The sequence below is a fragment of the Corylus avellana genome, chromosome 2, assembly GCF_965113065.1.
Source record: "Corylus avellana chromosome 2, dhCorAvel1.hap1.2, whole genome shotgun sequence".
In the NCBI taxonomy this organism is placed as follows: Eukaryota; Viridiplantae; Streptophyta; class Magnoliopsida; order Fagales; family Betulaceae; genus Corylus; species Corylus avellana.
In genome coordinates, this window is record NC_142491.1 from 559,852 (window position 1) to 582,109 (window position 22,258).

The following is a 22,258-nucleotide window of genomic DNA, read 5'->3' on the forward strand; positions in this document are numbered from 1 at the left end:
CTCCATTATACTTACCGCACACCCAAAGCAGCAGAAAGTAGCTTCAGTTCATCAAGCATGCGGGCTACTTCCTGCAATAGGCTTTCATCATCATGGTAAATAGTGTTCTGAAGGCTTGTACTCACAAGGAGAATACTTTTGTCCACATCCACCTGATATTTACACAGGAAAATTCAGTATGGATCTCATGTCCATATGCTTTTCACTAAAGTCGAAAATAATGTGAAGCAATTTGGCATTACCTTGATTACCTGAGCATTGGGAAAAAAGCTCTTTGGATCTCTACCATTCTCCAATGACTTCAATGCTTCAAGCATTTCCCAAAAGTAACTACAATTCATTGGCAGCTTGCTTCCATTTATGTTGTACAAAACAAAGTTTGAAGGTACAAGTTCATAACCCTCCTGATCATCATTGCCTGAAGAAAGAACTTCAGTGCAAGAATTAGTTGTTTCCACTTGAATAATTCCAGTTTGACCTTGCAAGGCTTTGACTGTCTTTGGAAACAAGACTCTTACAATGTCCTCCCTGCACTGTTTTACCGTCATGTCCACAAAAATGGCATCAGGACATAGAAATTGTGAACAAGTTTTTCCCAAACTCACAATTACAAGACGATTGTTAATTTTTTTAAATGCTTCAGCAATCACATTTACATTGTTGAAATGGTCCAATCTTCTCCCAAGGACATCATAAAAGTCAGATGGAAGTTGCTCAGTAATATAGCTCCTATGAAGCAAATCAAAAAGTAAATATGAATAATTGCCATAGTTCAGCTGAGCCAAACATACTATCGCAACCAATCTCAACACCAGCAGTGGATAGTAGCCTTTCGCATTTATTCTAGACATTTCGATCCATTCCATTGTACCCTCCTTATCATTAATAAGCGGCATAACAACTTCATGGACAACAAAGTCATAGATATTTCCAAGCAATGGTTGCACTTCAGTCACTGAAGTGGAATCTGGGCTGGTACCTCCCTCTTGGTAGATAAACCATTCAGCAAAAGAAGACTTTGAAGTGATGAAGTAACCCTGAAAGCATGATGCCAAAATCAATAGGTGCTCAACAAGATGCAAAAAACAACCAGGTGACATATAGTCCTCTTCATTCATCCAGTCTGCCCTGTAAGTATTTACCAAAGCTTCCTTGAGCGTCAGCAGAAGGGATAACGCTCTTGGCGATTCATTACTACTGTTGGGCACGGTACCAAGTGGAAATTTTGATCCCATATCCCCACACAGAGTTTGAATGAAGGTTTTCCAGGAGGAATTCTCATGAATCCCATCAAACCTATCAAAAATCTCCTTCAATAAATCATTGTCAAGCTTACCCAATCCAAGAATAACCATTACAACTCTTCCAATTTGCCCATACGTCAGCCTACCTGTTGAGCTGATGTTTTGATGTATCACTTGCTTTAGTAAATTCTTCATAACCTCAGTTCCTCTCAAAGAAAACATGTTCTCTGCCAATGATATCTGCCAGTCCAGAGGAAATATGTAGCCAAAGATATTAGTGGAAAGCTCAACATATTGCCGCAATGTCTTATTATCATGGTCCCTTAGGTCCAGATACTTGGATTCCAAAAGAGACTTTGCAACCTCATGGATACGTGTAAGAGATATGCTTTGGCAGAACATGGAGAGGGAATTCTTTAATGATAAATCATAAAGGGCTTCAACACTGCCCAAAACCTTCATACCAACAGAAAGTAATTCTGAACACCAGTAACTTCGAGCAGTTGAAACAAACTGGTAAAAGTTGATTGAAACCAGCTTCCCATTCCGATGAACGAATCTATGATCCAACTGTCTCACCCAATCAGCTTCAGGGTTGAGCAAAACATAGATGACTTTATCATTATGAAACTGCTTCCGCACTCCAAAGAAAATCAGGCAAAAATCAACATATTCTTCAACAGCTTGGGTTTCAGGACATCTGAGGAATTCAATAATGTTTCCAATCTTATCTTTCCAAAGATTCCAAAAGCAAACCAGTGTTTCTAAAGAAATCTGATTTGTAGCGATCTTCTGTTCCGAATGTTTTATCAGATTGGAAACAAAATTATCTACCCATACATACTTGGAGGACTTTGAATGCAGATGAGAATCTAGAATTTTTCGAGCACATATTATTTCACCACCAACACTCTGATGTCTCTGAGCTGCATTTAAATAATTTTTCATCGTGGACAAGTTATTCTGGTCAGCGCAACTCTCTAGAAACTCTAGTTCAATTTTGTCTATTTCATTTCCCATTATAACCACACCAAAATCTGTAGTTGCAAGTTGTTTCCAATCCTTAATGTACTGAAAACCCATGTCAAATAATTTTCCTTTGGTGCAAACTTTCAAACAGTCTGAGAAAAAATAGCCCCTGGCATACACATCAGCTGCAAGTTCATAGCATCCGGCTAGAGAAAAGCATTCCCCAGCTCTTTTCAGCTCAGACTCACCACATTGTTCCAAATAAAGCCTCCCTGAAACAATAAGTTGAAATGTTTGAAGTCATCTACCAATCTCAGACGGGAACCAATACTAACTCAGATTTTGACACCTCAGCTACAGCATAAAAAAGTTACCTACAAATAAAAATAGTATTCATGATAATTTTTTGGGCATCATCAAGGGACCAATTTATCTCCAGATTCAGAGATAAATTTTTTTTTTTTTTTTTTTTTTTTTAAAAAAAAAAGTCTAGACACCGCATGGCAATTTTTGGATACAAACTATAGAAGAGATTCTAGGAAGATTGCAATAAATAATGGAAAAGAGACCAAAGTAAACAGTACAAAGACTCCAGAACTTCACATTTTAAAGTGGAAGAAAAACCCAAAACTGTAGGACAAGACATCCAGGCTCCAAGACATCCAGCCTGTTCCTATAAGCTGCTGACTGGAATAACTAGTTGCAAACAACGTAAGTTCTGAACAATGTTCTAAAGTCAGAAAACCTGCACATGTTATACCTGCTGGATTATCAGAACACATTACGGAAACAACTTATTTTGATCAAACAGCAATAGTAAGCTATACAATGTTTGATACATTCCCACTATAAGGTCGCCCCTCCCCCAACTTATTTCTAAGAAGTTGACATCACTCAATGCTGGTTCAATCTAAGTGGGGCCTGGGGAGTAGTTTGGATGTGGTCCTACCATTTTCTCATGAAGCAGCCATTCACACTGGAATGTGCACTTGCACTTGGCAGCCCATGACATTACCATTGCACCAGACAATGGCCCCTCTCGCCCAACTTATTTCTTTCATAAAATCCAGCCATGACACAGAATTCCAACATAGATCTATCATATACAAGTTGTATTTTATTAAAACTTTCAACATTACAAAAGGTTTAACTCTCAATTGAGAGACCGATTGAGTTTTTACGACGACGTTTATGTTCCATAAAAATGTTATAGTTGCTATAGTAGAACCATAACACCAAAATTTTCGTGAAAGATGGCAAGTTGTAGTTGACCAACGTCAGAGAATCGAATGCATACCTGCTCTCTCATACTCCCCAAGATCAGTGAAACATTGGGCAGCAGAATCCACCATGCCTATGGTTTCAAATATGTCAGCAGCCTCCTTAAGGATCACGTTTGCCGCTTTAGGATTTGAATGGCGCATTTGGTCAGCAGAGGCTTGGAGGCCAGAAGCCTTAGACCTTCTTTCCCAATAAGTATCTCCAGCTCTCTCAAAGCACAATGTTGCCATTTCATAGTTATACTCACGATACAACTGCAAGAAAAAAGATAAAAGAGTCAGACATCACCATTATTGTTTTAGACAGTTTTATTTTTATTTTTTGAAACGATCTAAAAAAAAAAATGAACAATCTTATTCCTTCACCAGGATTTGTTTTATGCAATAACCTCATATTTTCCATTCACAACTGGAGCAAAATATGATTCAATAATAGAGGGTCAAAATCAATGGCATAATATATAGTACTAACCTTGATGCCCCGCAACCTCCATTCCTCAGGGCAGCTGGCAACTTGCATTGCCTGAGCAAGTGAGTCATCCAGCTGTTCGACTTGGACAAGACGCTTTTTCATCCAATAGTCAAACATAGGTCTGCAGAATCCCTCTCCATTCTCACAGATCCACAACCTCTGCCTCGTACGAGTGACAGCCACATAAAGTTGCTTCAGTTCTGAGCACAAGACATGGTGTTTAGCATCATTGAAACTTGGGAAAGAGAGAGAAGTGGAGTTGGCTAAATCTTGTTCCTCCATATATTTATATATCAACCTCCACTGATTTTTCAGAGGTGATGAGCCAAAAAAGTTGTACAACAATACATCCTACATCAAGAGCAATATGGGGGTCACAAACAGGTAGAAAAATATGACAACTTCTGAAAAAGATACATTTTGAACAAATAAAGTGATCATCGTTAACGTCTAACTTTTTCATTTACTGATACAGCAACAGACCTCTAACAAAAATGCGTTTAGACAAGCTTGAAACTTTAAACTTTTGCAAGAAAATTGCCATATATATACTTGAGAAAGTATTTTGAGACTGGAATCAGGCAAACATAACAAAGCCAGGATTTGAATTATGCAATCTCGCTTAAAATGGTGATGAATCTGAACATATTAAAAAGGACCTTTCAAAACGATAGCTGTATTCATAAAAAAATTAGCAAACAAGGCAAAAGAAAACTCCTCATGATAATCACCTCGATATAAACCAGTAAATTGAATAAATAATTATGCATTATAACCACCTGAAACTCAAGGCCCTTGCACTCCACAATAGTTAGAACAAGAGCTTCCTTCCCAACATATTTGGCAATTTCCTTCCGAACATGATCATCTCGTACCAATATTACCTGCTCTGCACCAAAGCCAACAAAACTCCTTCCAGCTTTTCCACTATTTCCAAAAATACTACTGATTGTGTTTTGATTGTTCCCTGATTCAAGCAAGATTGGAGCTTCACCATATATAAGACTAGTCTCAGGCTGCAAAACATCAATAGATTGAGGAAAGAAATGATATAGAAGTTCAATAACACTCTGTGATAGTTTAAGAACCCCATCATGAGTACGGAAATTCTGGCTCAAATGGAAAATATCTGAGATTTCCCCGTTCTCTTTTCTTTTATCATGTCTACAGCTGTTAGATTGCGAGAGAAACTTTGTGTAGAACAGAGATCGAATATCCTGGAATCTAAAATCGATTCCCCTCGCAATTGTCTGTGCTGTGTCACCAGAGAAAACAAAACCTTCTTCTACATTTTTGCAGATATATTTGAATAGTGCAATTTGGCTCAATGTGAGATCCTGCACCTCATCAACATATACAAAGTCAATTTCATCACCCGCATATCTTTGAACTCTCAATCGACGATGAAGATCAATTACAAGATCAGCCATATCAAACTCACCATTTATAACCTTCATTTTTTCATAATTTTGAAAGACTTTATATATTATCTCTCTCTCATGTCTATTTAAACTGGACACTCGGCTCTCTGATAGTAAAACATAGTCTTCACCGCTGAGTTTACCATTACCTGCCTCTAGAGCTTGTGGGCCACCTTTTATATGAGAAATAATCTCAGTGAAAACTCTTGAAGAGTCAAGCATCTTAGTCAGTTGGGTATTGAAATGGGGCCAGTATGACGAACTAAACCTTTCATAATTAACTTCTTTCTTTCTTATGAATGTCTGTAAGGCAACTGATCCACCACGTACCTTACCATGAGAGTGTTTCCTCACTTCATGGAATCTTTCAAAGTATGAATTACCCACAGTTCCATCAAGCATTATAAGAAAATCGTGAAATGTAATGACAAGAGGGTATGCCTTGTGGGGAACATCAACAAAAGTTTCGGGGACATCCTTGATTTGAGCTGCATCATCAAAATCATCAATATCATTTGAGCTGCTTCCTTCTGAAAAATTACCACCACAGGCAGAGCTGCATGTTAAAAAAAAAAAAATGTTAAAAAAGGCTAATCATTAGACATTAAACACAACGTTTACGCAACAAAAAGTGGATATCATAATTATGAAACAAAACAACCAATGCACATGAGGAACTAAAAGCACAACCTAATATTCTAGATTCTTACCAACAGAAGATAGACATTTTACTTCCTGCATATGTGCTACCCTAAGCTCTTATACCTATATCCCAATGTACGCAAAAACATTCTCATGTGAATAATCTACACTTCCCATATCCCATGTACGCTCTAATCTACACACCTTTTCAAGTGAGAAACATGTTGTTTGATTGCAAAACACAGTTTATGACTGACTGTCACGAAAAGCTGGCGTAGTATGGTTCCCTCTCTTTCTGAAATAGTATCCTCAGCCTCTTTTTCCTGACAATGCACAAGTCCACCGCTCTTGACTCCATAGAATAAGTCTTTTGCCATATGGTGCAATTTTTCTTTCTGAAATAACTTCATAGTCAAAACAGTTGTTTTCCCAGTACCCGATCGTCCAAGTATAAAGGTACTTCTAGGAAAAAGGATAATCTCCAACTCTTGATCAGTTACTTCGAATGGAAGATCCAATTCACCACCATCATGATTAGGAAGCAAGTGGCCCACTACACCTAAGGATAAGGAGTAAAATTTCATCAGCATCAGACTCTCACTCACCTTTGCATTCTCAACATAACTTCTTCCATTAGAAGTAGAACCACTTAAATCGATCTCATTTTCACTGCTATCAAGATTCTTAATCCTGACAATATCATAAGAACATGACCAAGTCTTCGGAACTTCCAAATTCCTATGAAAAAAGCAATTAAAAAAAAAAAGAAAAGTTTAAGACAATGTAAAAAGATCGAAACAAGGCATCATTTAAGTTTTAAAATTTAGCGTACAAATCTACTAGCATGCAAAAGCACAGACATACCCCTCCAGGCATATCTCTTTGCAGTGATTAATAAAGTCATCTGTATACTTTCCAAACATACTCTCAAGACGTTTTATTAACTTTGGAATATCCCACGAAGGTAATATATCCCAGATCTTCAAAACTTGATGGTACCTAATCTCCTTCACCATGTCACTCCAATCTTTTACTATGTCATTTGCAGAAACCACATAAAGACCTTCAACCTTAAAGTGCTTTAAAATCTGTGAAGAACCTCCACAAATGGGATCTACACGCTTCTTCTTGGGCCTCCAGCCACTCGAAAGTTTAACTAGAAGGTGTATTACTGATTTCTTTGTCTGTACAGACTTCAGTTTTTGAAATGATTTCAGAAAGTTATCACTGAAAAGAACCTGTTGATATTGAGTACAGAAGATTTAATAAGAAAGACTACAGAACCAATTTAATCAAGAATATTAAAATTTGCACTAAAGGAAGTTACATATATAAATATTTTGAATGAAAAGTAAAACAAATGAACATCAAGTACCTTCCACCTAGCACTTCTGAAAAGTATGCTATCCCCATTGAGCAAATCATCAAATTGTTCAAACTCTTTCTTCACATCCAATATTGCTTTGTTCAAATCCTGATCTTCATCAGCATTAAAGAAACATTGACGATTCTTAGCATCAAGGACCAAGGCTTCCCAAACAGATTCACTATTACACAGCGTTCTTTCATTCCCCAAAATCCATAGACAGTGCCTGAAAGGCATTACATGGCCAATTATTATTCACCACACTTGTTAAATGGAAGCAACAAGAAACATATCAAAAGAGTTTAGCATAAGTATTACCTAGCCCTTGTAAGAGCAACATTAGTTCTCTGAGGATTCGATATGAACCCAATTGATCCACAACTATTAGATCTTACAGTTGATATTATTATTATGTCCTCTTCCCCACCCTGGAACCCATCAACTGATTTAACCTTCACTACAAACCCTTCAAGGTTATCATACTTCTGTCCAAGTTTCTCTTGAATTGCAACTACTTGGGCAGCGTAAGGAGATATAACACCAACACTGAGTTTCTGTTCTGAACCAACCCAAGCTGTATTCAAAGCAAAAGACAAAAGATGAAAAGAAAAAGTTAATTGAAGTTTTAAGCACTAGTTCCTATACAGCAGCAGAAGCCTTTTAAATTTTGACAAAAGAGGGAAAGAATATGATACTTCAATTGAATAACCTTTGTATAATTGCAGCAGTATTTTCATAACAACAGCAACCTCAACCATGTTTCTCCTACTACGCCCAACATCATCCTTCTCTTCTCTTCCATCTACTATATTTATAAAAGAATAGGGACCAAACATTGGCCAGGAAAGATGGTGCATTTCATGCCTTTTTCTTTTAACATTTGGAGAATCTAAGATCTGTTTGCAATAAAAAATTGAATTTGGGAAGAAATTTATAGATGGATGCATTCGGTACTGTACATTGAGAAGCTGCCTTGAGTGACCCAATGAGCTCAATCTCTCAAATAAACTTCTCCCAAAGCCAGCTTCATTAGAAATCTGTGAAAAGAAACATATTAGGTTTTGAAAGAATATTCAAAGGAAAAAAGAGAGAGGGATATCTAAGATAACAAAAGCATTTACATACATTGCTTTCAACAATTGCTGGTAATTGGTACTCATCACCAACAAGAATAGCATGCCTTAACCCCGGAAGTTGCAATGGTATGGTTGACTCGCACTCCTTTAATTGTGCAGCTTCATCAATAACCAGAATGCTCAGTGGCATTTAGGGGTGTAAACGAGCCGAGTTTGGGCGAGCTTCCCTTGTTCAAGCTTGGCTCATTTAAATTTTACTCGAGCTCGAGCTCGAGTCGAGCTCAAGGGCGAGCCAAAAAAATCGAGCTCGAGCTAATAATAAGTCGAGCCGAGCCAGCTCACGAGCTGGCTCTTATATTTAATATTTTTGTTTAAATTTTTTTTTTTTAATTTCAAGTACTCTTAAACGACTTAAGAAGTTAGTTTGCATATGAGTATTTGCTTAGCCTAGCTAGTCGAGTATGGAGCCTGAGTCAATACAGCAAGGCATTTGGTTTCAAAGAGAGAGGATATGCATCATTTTATAGATAAGCAAACTTAGAGATTGATGTTTTCTTAACAATGTGGGACAAGTTAACAGGTTGCATTGGGACTGCATTGGGACAACGCCCCCTACAAAAAAATATTTTTTTAACGTCTCTCTCTCAATCCCCCTCACCAGTCACAACGGATCTTTCACCTGAACTCTCATTTCCCACTCTCTCACTCTCACTCACCAGACATGTAGTGATAGTGTTTGGGTCTGTTTGATTCATCAATAGTTTATGCCTTTCGCAATCTCCCTCAATAGTTTCTGCTTGATTCTTCTTCCTTTCATTTGGATCTGCTCTAATTGAATCGAGGTCTTTTTAATGATTGCTCTCTCTCTTTCATCACGAAGGGTCTAGAATTTTTCATTCTCTAACGCTTAAATATAAATGCAATTTTAAGGTTTTAATAATTATGAGATTTATAATTAATTATCTATTACTTAGTTTATATATATATATATATACACACACACTCGAGCTTATACGAGCTGTTCACGAGCTTAGCCGAGTCGAGCCGAGCTTGCTTCGTTTAATATTCGAGCCAGGATTTGTGTTCATGAAGTGCTTCATTTAATATTCGAGTCGAGCACGAGCCGAGCTTATGCGAGCCGAGCCCGAGCTTGCTCGCGAGACGCTTCGCTCACTTAACAGCCCTAGTGGCATTGCCACTGAGTGCAGCTTAGAAGAACTTGAAGCAGTGCAAAAAAGTAAGGAAGCTGTTTGAAGACAATATTCCACTATTGACTGTTTGTTCATACCGTTTGGAAGGTGAAGTCTATTAAACGAACCGATAAGAGTCCTTAAAACAGACAGGCATTCTCTTCTCCTTTCATACAACAGGAATGGCGTATCCATAAATGACTCAGCTATATCTGCAGCTAATTCTGAACTTGAAAAAAGCTCCTCCAATACTTCAGATTCCACATTATCTTGAGACAGCAAGGTTTCAAAAGACTCAAGCAGGCCAATAAGAGAGACCATGTTTTGGAGATTTTGTTCCAGAACGTATGTTTTTGGTAAATGCGTACAAAAGATGAGAACACAATTTTTGAGTGATGTTGCAGTAGAAACAAATCTTTTCCTCAGAAAATCAAGAAATGAGTTGCACTTCCTCTTGCTAATGCTACCACCTTTCTTTTTTATTTCATTTTCATTCTTGTGTTCTCTCTCCAAGAATATTTTATACTGTGAAACACAGTCTTCAAGAAGATGAATCATTGAATCAAAACAATGCCTCCAACCAGTCAGAGGTCCTAAGCACTCTGTAAGCCTTTTGACCCGATAATCCAAATGTATCTCTTCAATGTCTGAACCAAGTTGCAGCCGCTCCTTACTCCCAAATAAGAGAATATCTCCTAGTGGGAAAAACAAAGCACCAAACCCATTGTCAGTTTCAAAGGATTCTTTCACCAGCTTTAGGGTGCAAGAGGCCACTGCTGTGATTGCAGCATTCGTTGGGGCACAGGTAAGAGTCCTAAATCCCATTCTTAAAAGGCTAAAGAGCAGTGCACTGGTGGTTTTTGTTTTACCTGTACCCGGGGGACCCCATATAAGTTCCACAGCTGCCTTGTGGTTGCAATGTATCTTATGGAGACATGCCAGAACTGCTTCAGTTTGTGATTCATTCAGTTTAGATGTAACACTGGTCACAAATTTCTCATCCCATCTCCCACCTTTCTGATCACAACATAGGCCGCCACCATCTTCCTCAATCTGTTGTACAACATTAGAAAAAGAAAATAGTCAAACTAAGTTCCCAACAATTACTGTCAGTAAAACAAATACGAGTGCAAATAACCCAAAACAAATTTATCTTGTTGTTTACATACGAACTAATGGTATTTGGTTGCCAGTTATACGACTATCATACAATTGGGATGACGTGACAATGAAAATCGGTTATTAATTTTTATTTTTTCTACAAGTGTCATTAAGTCGTATGACAGTCGTATAACCGTTTACTAAATAGCATTACTCATACATAAAACATACATGAGTATGACATTTTATAAATATATACTAAACTCAAACTAAACTATCCACAACACTTTAAATATACAATTGTGATAACTAGAGGGAATACTATTAATTTACATCTTCAGCTCTTTCTATTATCATAAGCTCTTGAGATAAGTAAAATGTCATACATGAGTATGACATTTTATAAATATATACTAAACTCAAACTAAACTATCCACAACACTTTAAATATACAATTGTGATAACTAGAGGGAATACTATTAATTTACATCTTCAGCTCTTTCTATTATCATAAGCTCTTGAGAGAAGTGATGATTTAACATAATATCAGAATCAAGGTCCTTATTTTAAACTTTGACTCTACAGTTTTATCTTCAGTGTAACACTGAAATAAATGGAGACTCTTTCATATTAAAGCTACAACATTTATCCTCGAATTACTTACCAAAGAATTAGTGCTCAGAACGTTTTTGATAATCTCCAGATTCCCAGACATGTGCAAGGCATTCCATATTCTCTTATTAGTGATCGTATTTATCATGAAAATCAGAAACAATGACTTCTGGACCCCAGCATCAACTCCATTGTCCTTCGACATCTTGACTTGAAAACATGTGCTATTATCCTCCTGGATTTGAGTGATCGTTACAAAATTCCAATGCCTTCCTGCTCTTTGCAAATCAGAAACATCCTCGGGTTTAGCATCTGCTAAAACAAATATATCTCCGGGGAGAGTTTTGTAGGGCTCCTTGCCAGGAGCACTGAATCTGTTTCTCCAGGAATCAATCTTTACATCATACAAATTCTTTCCATATGGCTTAGACTTATCAATTGCTACTTCAGCAAAAGGAGCGTTTGATATAATCTCCATACTTGAATGCAGTTGTGCACGAGTTTCTTCCAGTAAAGGGTAAACGTATGACCCAAAATACTGCTCAACAGATTCAAATGACTGTGGAATACTTTCTACCTATAAAGAATCAAACAAGGGTTCAATTCAAAACTGACAAAAAAACCATTGGAAGTCAATAAGCTAAACTACATGAAACATGCAACTAAGAGAAGATAAAGTGTTAACCAGCTTGAATTTGTTGTAGTTGCAGCAAGGACTAATTAAGCCAAAGATAAGAGGATGTCCGAAAGCTTCAGCAAATAAAAGAACTTTTTATTAACCATTTAGTTTAATCCAAAATCTTGGTAGCTATCTTGGGATTGAGATACAACACAATTGCCTGCTCATATTGCTTGTAATTGTGAGAGGGTGCCTGTAAGGTGTATTTATCCGAGCAAGTGCTCTAAACGTTTAAATAAGTTTTGGACTGGCAGAACACCTGTTCGGACACATAAATTACAACCCTTTCACATTTGACTACCCAAATAACAAGCAATCTAAACAACTAGTTCCTGAGATACCATCCTTTTCCACAAATTGTATTGAGGGGAACAAAATGACACGCAAAATGGAAGCTTTGAGACGGCCAAGCTGCATGGACACTGTCTCTGTCTCTCATATATATATATATATATATATATATATATATATATATGAGCCAATAAATTTTTTATATTTGGCTCACATTCTCCTACCAATACAATAAATCAGTCATTAAATTTATGAGATCTACCATTGACTTACGTAGGGTCTACAAAAGTCCACAAATTTGCAAAGTGGGTTAAGAATAGAAATGGTAACAAAAAGTAGAACTCTTTTTTTCTTAATTTCTTTTGTGTATATAAGCATCTCAATGTTTCGTGGAATTAATATTAAATGCTATAAATTATTCAAAAAGTTGAAATAAAATCTCATTAAACAATAAACAAAACCAAAAGAAGGAAAATAACGTTGGATTAAATCAAACCTGGTTCTTGTAAAGGTTTTCATCGTAAATGTCTTCAAGGGACCAAGAAAGCACAACATCAAGGAAACCAAGTTCATTAAAAACTCCTCTCTTTGTCTTGGAACTTTCCCCCTCCATCATTTCCACTCTTTGAATATCTTTTTTTTGATGAAACACTCTTTAAATGTCTTTCTCACAATATTTCTTCTTCTTCTTCTCATCTGCAGGCAATATCAATGATTATATTTAAAAATAAAAAATAAAAAATAAAATAGAAAATAAAAACCACCCAAATTCCAATTCACTAGGAAACTTTAGAAGTTCTTTAAAACAAGTACGTAGGAGAGAGGAATGAGATTTCTTAGGTAGAAAGGAAAGAACTTTGAACCCATGAATGTATATACAAGCATGCATTATCAAAAGCAAAAATGAAATATATGCATTAGCAGTTAATATTTTTGGCATTTTGTTCATTAAATTTTCCACATTTTTAGTAGGCGGGAAAGGAAAAAACACATGTTACTTTACCATCATCCGGTTAAGGGTTTCTCATTTTCCTTCAAATTTTATCAAATTTCTTTATATTTTCTTCAAATTCATACCAAATTTGCGTTGAAATTGTTTGAAGCGTTTTGCGTAGTGATCGTGAGGTGCTATATATATATATATAATATTTGGGCTAAATGTTTTTAAGAGCGATTACTTTTTTTTTTTTTTTTTGAAAAATAGTTTTATGATTTAATGCAACGGTAAATTACAGTTTGAATATTTGTGAGTATTTTAAGTAAATTTCAAAAGTAGTTTAATCGGTTGGAGATCATGTTTCATGAAGCAGAGGTAACTAGTTCAAATCTTCCTCCACTTCACTTTCTCTTTGTACGAAAATGTAAAACAAAAAAAAAAAAATTGTGCATTTTTTTTTTTAACTTCTAAGTGATTGAGATAAAAATAAACTTAGAATACGCTACTTAAGTTGAGATAGATGCAAAGAGCCAAAGAGTACTAGAGCATTACTCTTTTGTGTTTTAAATACTTTTGTTAGTGTTTTTGTTTTGAAAAAAAACCAAAAAAAAAAGAAGGAAATTGATTAGCATCACCTTATATTTGGCAATTAGCACCACTTTCTTGAACATATATATATATATATATATATATATATATATATATATATATATATATAAGAAAAGAAAATGAACAAGCAAAACTGCTTTGGGTTCTTCTTTACTAAAAAGGCATGATCACATTCATCTCAACCAAAAAAAAAAAAAAAACATGCAGACTGAATAAATTAAGCAGAAAACAAAACTTTTTTTTTTTTTTTTTTGTTTCCTTCAAAGCAGAAGAGTACTACACACCTATTTCAATTCAAAGTCTAGTGCTCTCTCATTTCAAAGAATTAATACACATTATTACATTCTCTTGACTCTAATTTAACAAGTTTTATATTTACTTTATTCAAGTCAAAACCTTTTGTACTATATATATATATATATATATATATATATATATATATATAATAAATCTTCTATCCCTTTTCATTTTCAACATAATAATAATATTCATTTCGAACGAAAAAAAAAAGAAGAAAAAACTATGAAAAAAAGAAGAAGAAAAAGAAATTCAATTTATAGAACACATGCACTGGATAAACTTATTGGCATGGATAAAATATACATAGATCTTCACGTACCTGAAAAAGCAATGCCCATCGTTTCTCTTGTATTTCTCTGAGTGAAGTGTGAATCTATTTTACTTCTTCCTCTTATTTTTCAATCGCTTAAAAAGGAGAAGGAGAAGTGGGAAAGGTGGCGACGATCTGCGTTCCCAAGAGAGCAATAATGAATGATAGGCGCGAACAAGCCGAAGCTCAACGGTCTCCTCCAATTTATGTGCAGGAAATGCATTAATATATGATTCTGCTTTAATAATAATGGTTGCGTGTTTAATTAGCAGCCAAAATGAACAAACTGAAATCGAGTTTTGTCCTAAAGATTTTATATGACGTCCCGTTATTTGAAATTTTTAAATGATATGATAATATATTCATCACATGACAATGACATCATATATACCGTTAAGTTTATGAAATAAAATCATAATTATAAAATGGTTGAAGAGGAGCGTATTGTATACATAATGACCATAAAATCACAATGCAGATCAATTGAATTGTATGGATACAATCTGCATTGTGTATCTTGATCAATTATTGGATAGTTTCTTTGTAAATTCCGATACAAAGCTTTTCTAGATGTGTTTCTGGGTATTCCCTTATCATTTTGTCCATGAGGAAGAGCTCCTCCGCCTAATGATATTCAAGAAAATTTCGAATTGTCTAGCATTGCACCAATTACACCAGGGAAAAAATACTATAGATATAGAAGGGGCCGAAATGAGTGCTTTCTTTTTTTGCAATTTTTTCGTCTTTGAATTAGTTTTAATGAACTCACCTCATTCGTGGACTCCATATGATATAATTAACTAATATTCATATTAATGATAGGTTCTATTACAAGTCATTGAGCCCATGAATCTATTCCTCCTTTTTTTTTTTTTTGAGTACTTGAATTTAGAAATAATACATAAATGGAATAAGAAAGAGTCCACTTCAAATTCCCACTTCCAATTCGAATAAATATATTGTTTTCAAATATATCATTAGCTAAAATTCGAAGAAAGTGACTCCTTTTGATAAATAAATTCACAAATTAAAGAGCCCCTTCAAGTAATGAATATTTTCCGGAATACGAAAGAAAAGTACTCTCTCTCTATCAAAGTTTCAATTTTTTTGAAAACTATTTTTAGTTCATTTTTCAAAATACTTCAATTGGTACATGCAGGAAATAAGCCAATTCAACATCTTTTTGCTTAAATTCTCATCAGTACGAGTTAAGGGAAATATGAGGACGCAGAGTAAGACGAAGATGGAGCTGAAATATCATCTGAAAGCTGAAATACCCAAGTCTTCTTTTTTTTTTTTTGTTAAATATTATTTTAATCTATTTTAATATGACGTAGCACTCAAAAACTTAAGTATCATGCCACGTAATGCTTTGAGACCACAGGAATCATGTCACGTGTAAGGGTGACATGGCACTCCGTTAAAAAACTAACAGAAAACTAACGGAAGTATCAAGTGAGTTTATTTACTTATCACAAGTACCATTTATAACATTTTTAAAAATTCAGATGACTATTTGATTCTGGTGCAAACTACATATACCGAAAAGGTATTTAAAAAGAAAAACTAAACTTAAATAATTATATTACTTTAACTTTTTATTTGCCATAATTGTTTATGTACTAAAAGTAAGTTCATTAACACAATCTCAAACAGCTAAGAGTATTCACATTGATTTATCAAATGTCTTATCCATTTTAGTTAAAAAATAAAATAAAAATAAAAAATTGTTTAATTTTAATTATCCATTTTTTAAAGTATCTACATCTATCTTTGACTACCTACTTTTACTATTACATTTAAATTTTCTTTTCTCAAGATTTATTTATTTATTTATTTTTTATTTCTACATCTGATTCATCTGAAGATCAAATTTTGCAGAGAGTATTCAATGGGAAGTGAGCTAAAATTGCAGTCCAAGGGAAATTTCTTAAAACAAAGGAGAATGCGGAAATTCTTGAATTTTCGAACTCACTACCACGATCATATTACAATTTTTAGTGAAATAAATTGTAATTAATAATAACATAAAACAAGTCATGAGATGACAAATATTATGGCCTATTGAAGGTACTAGTATTAAGAGAGAGTGCAGAATAAGAAAAGAGTCTTTTATACACGTGAACAGTATACACGTGAACAGCATTTTTTTGTTGTAAATGTGTTGGTGATTTGTTATAACCAATTAGAGTTAGTTGTTAGTAGTTAGAAGACTTGTTCAACTTATAAATACTTCTTCATGTATCTTGAAACAGATTGAATTCAATATATCAATGAATTGATTCACTCTCTGTTTTCCTCTCTGGTTTTCCACTTGTTTTTGAGTTTTCTTCTTCTTTTCTTGCATTCCTTTTGTTACGAATTGCAAGGTTTGACATGGTATCAGAGCCATAATCACAACTGTGATTTTTTTTTCAATTTTTCAGTTCATTTTCAATGGCAGAACTTCCATCGTCTTCTGCTCACCCACGTCCTCCTTCAGAATTTTCGATTTCTATGGAAAACCAACCTCCAACCAGTCACACTCGTCCAAACAATTTGGAAGAGAATCCTCCAAACAATTTCTTTAATCCTTTTGCAAACACTCGCCCCATTAACCCGTCAAGCCCTTTGTTTCTCCACAGTGGTGATAATCCAGGGATTTTACTAGTTCCTCAGCCATTGTCAGGAGAAAACTACAGCACCTGGAGCCGTTCAATGCTTGTTGCTTTGAGTGCAAAGAACAAGATGTGTTTCATTGACGGTTCTTTTCCTAAACCTTCAGTATTTGAGAGTTATTACAATGCATGGGTTCGTTGTAATGATCTTGTAGTCTCATGGATTCTTAACTCAGTTTCCAAGGAGATTTATTCTACTGTCATCTACATTACTTCTGCTGAAGTTATGTGGCAGGATCTCAAAGATCGATACTCTCAAAGAAATGGTCCTCGTGTTTTTCAGTTGCAGAAAGCCATTTCCGCTGTCACTCAGGAAAATTCCTCTGTAAGTCAATACTTTACTCGTATTAAGGCTCTATGGGAAGAACTCAATAACTATAGACCTATTTCTATATGCAATTGTTGCAATTGTGGTCGTATGAAGTCCATTCTTGAGCTCTATAGCCAAGAAAAAGTTCTGCAATTTTTGATGGGTCTGAATGATTCTTTTTCAACTGTTAGAGCACAGATTTTGCTAACAGACTCTCTTCCACCCATCAATAAGGTTTTTTCTCTTATTATTCAAGAGGAAAAACAATGGGAAATAACTATCAATTCCCTTAGTCATGATACCTCTGCCCTCATGACTAGAACCCCTATCCCTAACTCTGTTGCATCTCCTATGCCCCATCCTGTTGCCTCACCCATATGCCATTCCCATGATCATGCTGCCTACATGACCAAAGCCACTTCATCAGGGCCTAGGTTTTCTAAGCAGAACTTTAAGAAGGATCGCCCTATATGCTCTCATTGTGGACTATCAGGTCATACTGTTGAAAAATGTTACAAGGTCCATGGTTTTCCACCAGGGTTTAAGTTCACCCGAAGCAAACCAAATTTTTCTGCTCCACATTCATCAAATCAAGTGCAGGGAACTGATTTGACTAAAGTTCAGCAATTGAGTAATCCTCCTCTGGCCATGATCTCTGAGCAGTGTCAACAATTGATGGAATTGCTAAAACAATACCCCATCCAATCCCCTCAATCTTTTGCTGCAAATTCAGTTGCTAGCATAGCAGGTTATCTCCAACCTCTTAATCCAAAATTTTCTGTTTTTTCTGCTTCATTTGCTAATGTTGTACCACATTTCACACAAACACACATTTCTTGGATTATAGATACTGGTGCAACTGACCACATGATTAGCTGTCCATCCCTTTTTACCTCTATTACTGCTATAGTTTCAACACATGTAAAGTTACCAAATGGATCTATAGCTTCTGTCACACACATAGGCACTGTCAAACTTTCAGACAATCTTACATTGACTGAAGTTTTGTGTGTTCCATCTTTTACCTTCAATCTCATTTCAGCTAGCAAACTTATTAAAAATCTAAGATGTTGTCTCATCTTCTTTGCTGGATATTGTTTTATACAGAATCTGTACCATTGGAGAACGATTGGGGTGGGTAAGGAAGAAGCTGGTTTATTTGTTTTGCTGCAAGAAGACAAGGTCTCTGCTCACACCCAAGCTGCGCCATTTCCTTCATTTCAACAACATGCTTCCTATAATTCCATCAAACAGCCGTCACATGATGTTTGGCACTATAGACTAGGGCACCCTTCCATTTCTAGAATAAGGCTATTACAAAAACATGTTCCTGAAATTTCTTGTACATCTACTAGCATTTGTTCCATTTGTCCAATGGCCAAACAACATAAACTTCCTTTTTCAGTCAGCACTTCTGTTTCTTTGTTACCATTTGATCTCATTCATTGTGATATTTGGGGTCCTATGGCCACCAAGTCAATAAATGGTTCTGTTTTCTTTCTTACAATTGTGGATGACTATTCAAGATTTACTTGGGTTCATTTGATGCAACACAAATCTCAAACTAGTTCTATTCTAAAATCATTCATTCAACTTGTTCTCACCCAATTCAAAACCAAAGTAAAATGTCTTAGATCAGATAATGGTGCTGAATTTAAAATGAAAGATTTTTTTTCTGATCAAGGCATAATTCATCAACTTAGTTGTGTTGAAACCCCACAACAAAATGCCATTGTTGAGAGAAAACACCAACACTTGTTAAATGTTGCAAGAGCTTTAAGATTTCAATCTCATCTTCCTCTACAATTCCGGGGAGATTCCATACTCACAGCTACTCATCTTATAAACAAAATACCTACACCCCTTCTTTCAAACAAATCCCCTCATGAGCTGCTATATTCCACATTTCCATCATATTCTCATCTCAAAGTTTTTGGATGCTTAGCTTATGTATCAACTTTGTCCAGAAATAGAACAAAATTTGATCCTAGAGCTATTCCATGCATCTTTATAGGATATCCATATGCCATGAAAGCATATAAATTCTTTAGTCTTCATGATCATTCTATCATCATTTCCAGAAATGCTATTTTCCATGAAACCATTTTCCCTTTTGCTCATCATTTAGACCATTCATCATTTACTTCTCATGATGACATTGTTCATTCATCCATTCATTTTCCAAGTTCTGATTCATATGATATATCAGATTTTCCTCTTAATTCAACTGTATCCATTCCTTCTCCCATTTGTCAATCACAACCAGCTTTGTCCAGTACATCTTCACAACCATTTTCGTCGTCTTCTGAACCTATTGCTTCAGGTTCAGCACCTTCTGCAGAATTGAATTTTGAACCAAGTTCCTCACCTCCTGATCCTAATCCTTCCTCTAGTCTTAGTCCATCTTCTGTTCCTAATCCGATGTCTTGTCCACACCTTAGAAAATCCACTAGGATTAAAACAAGACCAAGTTACTTGCAGGATTATCATTGTCAACTAGTCTCATCTTCTCCATCCCAATCAACTGCAATGTCTACTCATTCAGGTAATTCTTATCCATTGTCTAATTTTCTTTCTTATGATAACCTGTCTTCTTCTCATAAACTTTTTTGCCTTAACACTTCACTTAACATTGAACCCAAGTTTTATCACCAAGCTGTCAAAGATAAAAATTGGCGTGAGGCTATGCAGGCTGAAATTTCAGCATTGGAAGCAAATAACACTTGGGTTGTTACTGTCTTACCTCCAAACAAGACTGCTATTGGCTGCAAATGGGTGTATAAGATCAAACAGAAATCTGATGGTAGTATTGAGAGGTACAAGGCTAGGTTGGTAGCTAAAGGCTACACTCAATGTGAAGGGTTGGACTATCATGAAACTTTTTCTCCTGTAGCCAAGATGACAACGGTGAGGTGTTTCTTAGCTCTTGCAGCAGCTAAAGGATGGTTTTTGCATCAATTGGATGTGAATAATGCTTTTCTACATGGAGACCTAGATGAAGAAGTCTATATGACTATGCCTCCTGGTTTTGGCAGCAAGGGGGAGAATAAGGTATGCAGATTAACAAAATCATTGTATGGTTTGAAGCAGGCTTCCCGACAATGGTTCTCCAAATTTTCTGCCACATTAATAGACCTTGGTTTTACTCAGTCAAAGGCAGATTACTCTCTGTTTACAAGGCTCCAAGGTTCCTCTTACATTGCTCTTTTAATCTATGTTGATGATGTTGCCATAGCCAGCAATGATCCTAAGGCAGTTGCAGATTTTATCATTCTCTTGAATGATAGGTTTAAGTTGAAGGATTTAGGACCTTTGAAATATTTTTTAGGACTAGAAATTGCTAGATCCATTGATGGTATTTCTGTATGTCAACGAAAATATGCATTAGAGATTCTTGAAGATTCAGGACTACTTGCTTCCAAGCCTGTCAGTTTTCCAATTGAGCAGAATTTGAAGTTGTCAAAAGATGAGGGTATTCTTTTATCAGATTTTACTTCTTATAGGAGGTTAGTTGGAAGACTTTTGTATCTCACCATCACCAGACCAGATATAGCATACTCAGTGCAAATCCTAAGTCAGTTTATGGATAAACCTAGACAATCTCACTTAGATGCTGCTACTAGAGTTTTGAGATATGTTAAGAATTCTCCTGCACAAGGTCTTTTCTTTTCAGCAAAATCTGATTTTCACTTAAAGGCTTTCTCAGATTCTGATTGGGCAGGGTGTGTTGATACTCGAAGGTCCATTACTGGGTTTTGCATCTTTATTGGTGATTCTTTGATTTCTTGGAAATCCAAGAAGCAACAGACTGTGTCTAGATCTTCTGCTGAGGCTGAATATCGAGCCATGGCTTCCACTTGTTGTGAACTCATGTGGTTGTTTTCTTTACTTAAAGATTTTCAGATTCCTCATCCACATGCTGCATTACTTTTTTCTGACAGTCAATCTGCCTTACATATTGCTGCGAATCCAGTTTTTCATGAACGGACTAAGCACATAGAGATTGATTGCCATCTCATTAGAGAGAAAATTCAACTGGGACTTATTAAAACGCTGCATGTTTCTTCTCAAGACCAGTTGGCGGATATTTTCACTAAGGGCCTTGGCTTTAAGGATTTCAGCAGGCTACTCTCGAAGATGTCTGTCAAGGACATTTGTCATCCTTGACAATTGTCCTTGAGGGGGAGTATTAAGAGAGAGTGCAGAATAAGAAAAGAGTCTTTTATACACGTGAACAGTATACACGTGAACAGTATTTTTTTGTTGTAAATGTGTTGGTGATTTGTTATAACCAATTAGAGTTAGTTGTTAGTAGTTAGAAGACTTGTTCAACTTATAAATACTTCTTCATGTATCTTGAAACAGATTGAATTCAATATATCAATGAATTGATTCACTCTCTGTTTTCCTCTCTGGTTTTCCACTTGTTTTTGAGTTTTCTTCTTCTTTTCTTGCATTCCTTTTGTTACGAATTGCAAGGTTTGACAACTAGTGCTCATCATTCCAAGTGTTGTTCTAAGTTGGTTCGAGCTGAAGAGTTTAATTCCTCAGTTCCATTTAAGGTCGAACTAAGGACTTATAGAATGTACGTGCCATACGTCCCAAGTTTCATCCCAAGTGAAATTCGAATGCATTTCTAGAGAAATTCTTGTTTCAGCATGTAAACCTAGCTAGTGCAATTCAAACTGCAAAGTTCAAAGTTTGAATGCCACGTTATAAATTGCAGCAAATCAGAGTTTCAATTTTCTGCTTGGATTATTTTATTTGCATATATCATGATGATGGCTGATGA

At 35.6% G+C, this 22,258-nt stretch overlaps 3 protein-coding genes across 3 annotated transcripts in view; 1 reads left to right on the plus strand and 2 right to left on the minus strand.

Moving 5' to 3' along the window:
* The window catches only part of LOC132176609 (uncharacterized), a 38,625-nt gene extending 25,749 nt beyond the window's left edge, over nt 1-12,876 (minus strand). The window contains exon 1 of the mRNA XM_088512976.1: nt 12,840-12,876. The gene's annotated coding sequence lies outside the window, so the exon portion shown is untranslated. The remainder of the gene's footprint in view (nt 1-12,839) is intronic.
* Nucleotides 1-12,959, minus strand: part of LOC132176600 (uncharacterized) — a 43,574-nt gene extending 30,615 nt beyond the window's left edge. Inside the window, 15 exon segments of the mRNA XM_088512954.1 lie at nt 16-152; nt 243-2,485; nt 3,511-3,748; nt 3,966-4,316; nt 4,745-5,942; nt 6,233-6,351; nt 6,382-6,766; nt 6,893-7,266; nt 7,404-7,620; nt 7,713-7,968; nt 8,104-8,431; nt 8,520-8,660; nt 9,661-10,713; nt 11,426-11,950; nt 12,840-12,959. Coding sequence (XP_088369080.1) covers nt 16-152; nt 243-2,485; nt 3,511-3,748; nt 3,966-4,316; nt 4,745-5,942; nt 6,233-6,351; nt 6,382-6,766; nt 6,893-7,266; nt 7,404-7,620; nt 7,713-7,968; nt 8,104-8,431; nt 8,520-8,660; nt 9,661-10,713; nt 11,426-11,950; nt 12,840-12,959 — 7,685 coding nt within the window.
* Nucleotides 12,960-16,935: 3,976 nt separating this feature from the next.
* LOC148587151 (uncharacterized) lies at nt 16,936-18,608 on the plus strand. The gene is made up of 3 exons (XM_088513483.1): nt 16,936-17,829; nt 17,911-18,214; nt 18,574-18,608. The coding sequence occupies exons 1-3, from the start codon at nt 16,936-16,938 to the stop codon at nt 18,606-18,608; spliced, it is 1,233 nt and encodes a 410-aa protein (XP_088369609.1).
* Nucleotides 18,609-22,258: the final 3,650 nt, after the last annotated feature.